General features: G+C 45.0%; 3 protein-coding genes across 3 annotated transcripts in view; 1 reads left to right on the top strand and 2 right to left on the bottom strand.

The window, feature by feature from the left end:
• The window catches only part of T265_05519 (hypothetical protein), a gene marked incomplete at both ends in the record, with an annotated part of 6,144 nt that extends 5,882 nt beyond the window's left edge, over positions 1–262 (bottom strand). Inside the window, one exon of the mRNA XM_009170553.1 lies at positions 164–262. Coding sequence (XP_009168817.1) covers positions 164–262 — 99 coding nt within the window. The remainder of the gene's footprint in view (positions 1–163) is intronic.
• A 353-nt stretch (positions 263–615) lies between these two features.
• Positions 616–8,562, bottom strand: part of T265_05517 (hypothetical protein) — a gene marked incomplete at both ends in the record, with an annotated part of 11,418 nt that continues 3,471 nt past the window's right edge. The window contains 6 exons of the mRNA XM_009170551.1: positions 616–957; positions 1,366–1,707; positions 1,760–1,836; positions 2,590–2,737; positions 3,167–3,247; positions 5,734–5,856. Of these exons, the coding sequence (XP_009168815.1) occupies positions 616–957; positions 1,366–1,707; positions 1,760–1,836; positions 2,590–2,737; positions 3,167–3,247; positions 5,734–5,856 (1,113 nt within the window). The remainder of the gene's footprint in view (positions 958–1,365; positions 1,708–1,759; positions 1,837–2,589; positions 2,738–3,166; positions 3,248–5,733; positions 5,857–8,562) is intronic.
• Positions 3,695–8,562, top strand: part of T265_05518 (hypothetical protein) — a gene marked incomplete at both ends in the record, with an annotated part of 7,401 nt that continues 2,533 nt past the window's right edge. Inside the window, one exon of the mRNA XM_009170552.1 lies at positions 3,695–3,775. Within this exon, the coding sequence (XP_009168816.1) occupies positions 3,695–3,775 (81 nt within the window). The remainder of the gene's footprint in view (positions 3,776–8,562) is intronic.

Genomic DNA, 8,562 nt, shown 5'->3' with positions numbered 1-8,562 from the left:
GACAGCAACATCAGTGTTGCCACTGATGCTTCACTGCCTTACAACCATAAGATTTGTCTAGTTATATATATATAATTGTATTAAAAGCCCAACAGTGAAAAGAAGAGAAAAAGAGTGGGTGAGGAAGGGGACCTAGTGCTCGCATATTTCAAGCATTATACACCTCCAACCGCTCTGGCGACTTCTCCGGCCAAGCATGGGCGTGGTCACGGGGACCCCATCCTGGAAGGCGTACAACACCACCAACACTCAAACCCTTCATGATCTCTTTCACACCTTTCTGCCAACCTATGTGCTATCCACCTCGTGGTTTGCACCGTCCTGAAGGAGGCACGGAGAACAACAATCGTCTCGGTAGACGGTGTTTCGGCATGCGTAGCACATGACCAAGCTATCGGAGTCGGTGGTGCAGGATGTTTTTTTCTTGATTGAAGTACCTGCCGCACGACCAAATACCCGTTTTCTAATCACCTCTTTACTAACACTCTGACGCCATCCAGAACCAGCCACGCTTCTGAGGCATCGGTAATCGAAGACCTGAAGAGGCCTCACATCATCTACCCACAGAGGCCATGTCTCGCACCCATACAACAACATAACCCTTACTGTAGCCTGTTACACACGACCCTTAAGATCCAGTGAGATGCCTTTTTGACCCCACAAGTGACGCGAATTAGCAAGCGTGATTCTAGCCTTTGAAATTCTTGCACTGACTTCATCAGACACACTTCCGTTAGAGCTAATACAACTACCGAGGTATGTAAAGTTTTCCACAATCTCCAGTGATTCTCCCTGAATTGTAAGGGATATGTTCGCAGACGGCACGTTCTGAAGCAGGACTTTCCACTTTGAAGGTGCGAGGCGCATGCCAAAAGATGGAATGATGGTGGTCAGTTTATCCAACAGAGCTTGTGCTTCGCTTTGGTCTTCAAAGGTGAGGGCGATGTCATCTGCGTACTGGAGATCGACAAGGCACTCACTAGCAACAATTTGAACACCGGGATTTTAGAGACTGTCCAGTGTTCGCCTCATTATTCCATCAATTACGAAGTTCAACAAGAATGGATAGAGTAAACAGCCTTGTCGCACAGCACTTTTTGTAGGGAAGCTTTTGGAGAGCGCACCATACAACAGCAAGATTGTTCTCGAAACCTCCGGACTAAAAGTACGAATAACGGTTGCAGTGGGAGAAAACGATCAATTTGCATTCAGTTCAGTGAGGGACGAAAGTGGTAAAGGAAAGTGTCAAACGACGTTCAGGCAGTTTTGACAATTGCAACCTCCCTCTCCAGACCCTCAGATTCCACATGTGGCTCCAAAAACGGCGAATGTATCCTCCGGAATGAGACACTGAGACTGATGCACCCCACAACATTGACTAATATTGCTTGGTTGCAATTTTGGGGTTTTGCGGGATAGGTATCTTTGCTCATAGCCACACCACTCTCGTTTGAACGGCCGCGTTTCTATTCTGGCGTAATTATTCCGGTGAGTCCACACCAAAGGGAAGCACTGGACTCGAGTTTCGCTCTTATTAGAGCTCATCAGCGGTGCATGTCCAATAGCCGTGCCGGGATTTGAACCCCGGACATCTGACATGCGAAGCGAGCGTGCAACCACTACTCCACCCACGCACATTGGACGCATCTGAATTATCACATCTGAACAGGCGGGCGTGCTCACACTTGGATGTGCACTGCTGATGAGCTCTAATAAGAGCGAAACTCGAGTTCAGTAGTTCCATTTGGTGTGGACTCACCGGAATTATTACGCCAGAACAGGAACGCGACCGTTCAAACGAGACTGGTGTGGCTATGAATAATATTGATTGGTTGACTATCATTTCGAGGAGTTTATATCAGAAGCACAGCTAACGAGCTAAATCTGTTTAACGGCACCTGAGCAAGCCGAAAAGGTTCGCGTTGGACACTCGCAGGGCAGCATGTGTTAGATCCGAAAGAGTACGTTAAAGGCGAGATGAATCAATAGATGATTGGCGCACCCCAGGCTTTTAAAAATCATTAATACACTTAAGGGACCACATCTCCTATTTGTTTGTTATTGTTCTATTAGTCCCTAGTGACTTGGATGATGAAAACTGACAAGTGCTATGCCGGTTTATAACACACTGTCTTCTTGTAGGTGGCATCATTGTCATCGACAGCAACCGCGGAAGAGAATACTTGTGCCTCCCGCAAACCTCCAAGTTGCCCACATCTTCAGCACTTGGCAACTTACAATATGAACGCCACTGACACCAGTCAGCCGTGGAAACCATTCACTGCATCCAGGAAGTGTGGTGCGACAGGCAGTACACCGGGAGACTTATTGGAAATCTAGCTGAATCCCTCATTTATAATGTTCTCAAGCCATAGGCCGATTTCGCCCTTCTGGGGCTGATGAGTCCCAAGAAGTGTTGTCGGGCTGGCAAAGTTTTTCTTCGGCAAGCTTATAAGTATTTTTCATCGCCAATTTGTACCACGACACTTCGAATATCGTGTCAACTTAAATGAAAGACAACCTTTGTGTAGCATACTGAGTTGGAGAGATTCCACCGACTTTAGTGTGAGTCCGCCGTGAAAACCAAACTGATAGGGGAATGAATGTAGTTGTCAAAGCTTGTCCAATCTGGATTCAAGCAGAATATAAGGTTGAGAAGACCACGGAGACCGCGCCTACCTGATGATTCGGAAGAAAGGCGAGACCGGTCATGGGCTGCCGGATAGTATTCAGCAACCTTTCGAGTGGTGTATGACGCCTGCCATGCTAGAATCTGTGCACCTATTTGTCCACCGCCAACAAGGAACGTGAAATAGCACTATTCTTGGCAGGCGTGATCGAGCCATCTTAGCTCGAATTGCTGGATACATTTCATGAGTGAAAGATCTGTCTCCCCAAAGACCTGTTTCCTGATAACAGTGTTCTGAATCCACTGGTTCAAACCGATTTCAGCTGCTGTTCGGAGGCATTGGAGGCCAGCGACCTGAAGATGTTCCACATCCTCGACCGGAAGTAGACAAGTCTAGGTGCTCAACAGTAGTATAACCCAGATAACCCTGAAGAGTCAGGTGATGCTCCTTTTCGTTACCACAAGTAATACAAAGCAATTTTGACCTTAGCGAAATACACTCATTTACAAACTAATTTGGTTTTGCGGGAGGCTCACCTGGAACCCAGCTGAATCTCTCGTTTGTGATGTTTCCAGGCAACTGAATGTGCTGCACCAGGCCGCGTCATGTTTCATTCGCTACGATATTCGAGATATCGCGAAACACGCATATTTGTAATGCAACTACTCATAGGTTGCTGAAAATTCGTCGGCAGCCCACAACCGGATTGGCCCTTATGGGACTCATCAGGTAGGCGCAAAGTGTAGCAGCAAAGTCGCTGGGGAATCCACTTCGGAGAACTCTTAGCACAATCATACTTCCCTGAGAGATGTTCAAAAATAACCGGATAATAACTGAATTTCGTGACTCAAGTACATAAAACGTGCGATCCGTTTCTCATCCCCCCTCACTCTCTTCCTCGAATACGTTCCCCTAAGCGGCCACCAGTGTTCTGGTTCACATAAAAATTGCTGCTGCAATGATTGTCCGTCTGAACGAACTCCAGGGGTACAGTTCTACCGCATAAACGCCGTAAATGAGAGACTATCTGGAAGCCTTTTGAGTCTCTTGTTCGCACCGGAAATATGTCTGACTGTTTCAACTCAAGCATCGTTTTCTGCCCTGCACAAGTTGACCCGATAGCCTCGGATATCCACACACCAAAAGTGGACATTTTTATGAGGATGCGGGGTAACCGTAATCCCATACGGAAGCTGTCAGCATCTATTACCCGAACTGAAGAATCAAAGCGCAGAATCAAAGGGCGCATGAGAAGAAAACAAATGGGCGCGGTCCACCATCGTGTCGATTACTCACAGCATAACTTGATTTTCTCAACGGCATAATCTCACATCACGACTAGCTTCGACCCCAATTTTTACCAGTGGCATCCCGCCACTGCTAAAACCCAAATTCCTCAGCTTTTTAGTCTCCGCATTGGTCACTGGCGTCATTCACGTCCCACTGGAGAAGCGGATGAAAATTGAGTCAGTGTGACATCTGATAAATCAGAAGGATGGCGTGTGATTCATGCACTAACGCCAATTGTCGGCTGTCAAAATCACAAAGGCGTTCATTTTGGCCAACTGAGTTGATGACCACGAGACAGTGCAAAACTGGGAATGACTTCTTTGCGTACGACATGCCAGTTTCCGAATTCATCAGAAGAAACCTGTCTACTGTCTATCGCAACTGAAACCACAACTCTCTGGGCCAAAAATAGTTGCAGGTTGGCGAAGAGATTTCAGCGACCTTAAAAGTAGTATGGTACGTTTAGGCAAGAATAGTTTGCGTTTTTTGCGTTTACCAGCTAGTTTTTCCCCAGACTTATCCATTTTTACGTCATATTCACAGAATTTAGCCTTCAGAAAAGGTTTGACAGGAATTTGCTATTGAGTGTGAGCGGTTGCAAGGAAAATTAAAAAAGCAAATAATTTGGCCAGGCACTAATAAAATCAACGTGATGATACACTGAGGAGATTCGGGAATTTCCGATGGGATTTCTATCACTAAGTGGAGCAAAACGATGCTGAAGCCCCGAGAGACGTGTCACAGAGGAAGTTTCCATCCACTTTTAAATCAAAGCTTTACGTAGTGAGCTTGAACGGGACACAGAATGACTTTACCTACAAAACGAAATCTTATTTGAGAATTACCAATTCTCCTCGAACCACCATTAGTATATCAGTACAAAAACATCACAAATGAGAGATTCAGCTGGGTTCCAGATGAGTCTCTCGCAAAACCAAATTGTTATGCAAATGAATGTATTTCGCTAATTTCATGCAATTTGGTTGCAAGTAGAACATAAGGTTGAAACTGCGCCTGATGAGCCCGGACTGGAAGGGCGAAACCGGTCGTGGGCCATCGATGAATTCTCAGCAACCTTATGAGTAGTGCATTACAAAAATACAAAAATAATTTAGCGAGCTAAGTGTGTTCCATTTGAGAAGTCATCACTCGAGGAGCCAGAAAACACGTGAAAACACGTAGTGTTTCCTGTGATTGAAGGATGAGCGGTGGTGCTCGCTGGCTAAGTGTACGTTCATCACACCGCGGATCAGCCACCTTAACCGAACGGTTGGGTGTTCAGATTACTAGCCGGGGGGTTGCGGGTTCGAGAATCCATTGAGTTTCGTGACATGCGCACAGCTGATGATTCCCAGTAGGTGTGAAACAAGTCGGCCGTGCTTCTCGGCCTTTCAGAGTAGACCTGGTTTATTTACAGACCGAATTCCCAATTGAAAATCATAGTGATTTGTGGCGGTCCGGCTAGCAAAAGCTCTCTGCCTTGTTCTATTATCGATGTAATTGAAGACTTGCACCTCTACCTGAAGTTGCTGATCAGTTCTTGATATAGGGCTAAAGGTTCTGGCCTGTCACGTCCGTTCGTGTGGTTGCATTTTTTGCTAGTAACTGGAGGCTCTACACAACACCGAACCACATGAATTCGAAGGCTGATTGTACGCAAAAACAGCCTAGAGCGCAACAGCTATGGTGCACATTTTGGATGGCAGGAATTTACGAATCTCAATGATCATTTCGATGGACTCCACAAGTTCAATGCTGACATACGAGGCTTCATCTGCGCACGCTGGACTCATCTGAATTTTTGTGTCCGAACAGATGAACACGTTCGCAATTGAGTGATGTCAGCTGAACGACGACCCAGTGACATTTGGGTCGAGGTTGTGTCGATCGATTGGCCCGCCAGTCGGGACTTCCCAGTCAGGTAGCGCCACATACGCTTGAAACTTGCTGGACACATTTTGTTTCAGAGGTTGGCGGCTGTGGGATTTTGTTACTATTTTTAGAAGTTTGTAGTTTCAGTTAGAGCCTAATGGAAATATTATGTGCTAAATCGTCATCTTTTACTTACCGCAAACAACGAAGAGTGTGAATACTATGGCCACTTAAGACCGGAAGACTTTGACCGTATCTCCAGCTAAAATATCTAATTGAAATTGCATTTCAAACTTTATTGCTCTAAATTTATTTCATAATTTACTCACCAGTTTTGCACTGAGCAAACGAAACGCTCCGGAACAAACATTCCGTAGCGCGGGGAGAAAACTTGGGTTACCCAGAAGCAAACAATCAGAAAGATGCACTGTGATCCGGGGTTTTTTTTCGCAGCACTGTCAGTTAGCAAAAAATCGCAGCGTCTAATGAAGTTGTTTACCAGACTGTGTTTACTGTATTAGTTGGAACGATTTGACTGGATAGGGACTGGTGAAAGCGATGAGTTTCAAATAGTACACACTTGTCTTAAAGCTTTCTACCGTGAGTTTTGAGGTTACGTGTGCTGAATGCTAAATGGTTAGATACTACTTTATACCACTATTTTTATCATTTACTTTTGAAGGGCATGGTCACAAACGTAAGCGACGAATGCGAAAGGGTAACAGGAGAATATGGGAGAAAAGAGATAAACGTCTCATTCGAAATCAGGCCAACAACAGTTCCAGTCAGATAAGATGAATCCCAACGTATGTGAGAATTTTGATATGGAACCACGTGTGTAAAGACCAACAACCGAAGAAAGGACGAGCACTGTTGAATGCTCTTCAACGGTAAGCGCTAGTACAGTCAAGACTTGCACATCAAGTACATTATCCATCATACTGGGTCTGGTGTGAGAGTAAATGACAAAAATGTACACTCAACGCAGTGTGAATAACCAACAGCAATACACCTGTTACGGAAAAACGGTACGAAAATTGCTCCTAGGGGTAGCAACATCTCCTGATCAAAGGTATCCAACCACTTATCCAGACTTGCCTTCCAGTGATTGCATAACATACCAAAGCAACAGTTCATTTGGAGGTCATTATTGGTCTATTTATCATGACATTTCACCCTATTAAACACCGTTTTATTAAGAGTGCTTTTGGACAATACGATGAATTCTAATGCCACCACACAAAATGTGTTACTCACATCCATCCAACTTGTCTGCAGACGGAGACCTGTCGATTGTGACTGACGTTCACAAACGATGGCGCACGTCTAGTACAATTCAAATAAGAACATAATTTGCCTTCCTCATTTATCACTTGCAAGGAGAATTTTTGAGCGTAGTAACCGGTATGAATAAAGTCTTTCTCTATTGTAACACCTGTTTCCGGTCCCACACCAACGTGTATTGAAGGTGTGAACTGAGTGGGAGGAGCGGAGAATGACAATCTCGTGCCACAAAAACTCATCTGGATTTGTCCGTCAACTCACAGCACCGAGATTGACGTTTCGCAAATCTTTTCAAACCAGAAAGCACTATTTTTTAAAGTGTGGACAAGTGAGTACATCAAAAGTGACAAAGTTTCTGGCGCACAAGTTTGGAAGCCTCTTTTGTGATGACAGAAGTCTGAATTTGACTCGGTAGCTTACCTTTCAGTCCGAATGGCTAAGGTGGCTTTTGATGTTGGTTCACGTTGACAGCTCTGAATCTTTTTCCGCCGAAATAATCTTTTTCGGAAGTATGGCTTGGGGTTCGAACAACTAGACAACTGAGCAAACCGGAAACCGCGGAGCAATCGACTGTCAATCTGATAGGAATATAACTAATCTCGTACCGCTGACGTGACCCTTCCGTACCCATAAGTCTGTACTGAGCGCAAGTTGATAATCAGTAAGCTAGCAAGTGGGAGACTAATTAGAGAAGATAGTCCATTGATCTTGGCAGGACATACTACTCATTTTTTCGAAATCTCTGTTTCGTTGTTCTTAGGGCTCACCACTTGGGCTTAGTTCCCGGGTTCTCATCACCCATAGGTTCTACTCCAGTACCAGATATCGTGAACGAGAGAGTCGTTTGAGTGTTTGTAAACGAAGGTAGTTCATCAGGTGACTGACGATAAAAAAACTTCATGCGCCATTAAGAATGAAATGCGGTTCTTCGCTCCGAAAGCAATGCTTGTTTGATAGATAGCCCTCCAATCCACGTCTCCTCAAATGCTGATGAGAAGTCTACAAGTGTAAATCTTGGCGAGCAGATCGACAACTGCCCAATCAGCTACCGATGGGTCCGTTTGATAGACCTCCAATCCACGTCTCCTCAAATGCTGATGAGAAGTCTACAAGTGTAAATCTTGGCGAGCAGATCGACAACTGCCCAATCAATCACCGATGGGTCCAACTTAACCGGTGCTTGCCACGGGGTATTGGGCACATCGAGGTCATCGTTAGTCATTTCAACTGTAAAAGGGAGAGGGAAGAAAACAAGCTCTGTTCCACTAAGTTTTGCCAAGACTGAGCAGATGGAAATGGAGGGATGTTACGTGCACTTTGTCAGCGCGGAGGTAGCATACCGAAAGAAGGGGAGTAATAAAAATGGTTTGGGAAACTGTCGAAAGATTGGGAGATGATAAATTCTACATGAAATGGACTCAGAATCTTTCGGCATCACCAACATTCCTTTTCGACCATAAGTGTTTTAAAAAAAGGAGTGAATAAC

This window comes from Opisthorchis viverrini, assembly GCF_000715545.1.
Source record: "Opisthorchis viverrini unplaced genomic scaffold opera_v5_102, whole genome shotgun sequence".
NCBI classification, from domain to species: Eukaryota; Metazoa; Platyhelminthes; class Trematoda; order Opisthorchiida; family Opisthorchiidae; genus Opisthorchis; species Opisthorchis viverrini.
This window is presented reverse-complemented; position numbering and strand designations above follow the sequence as displayed.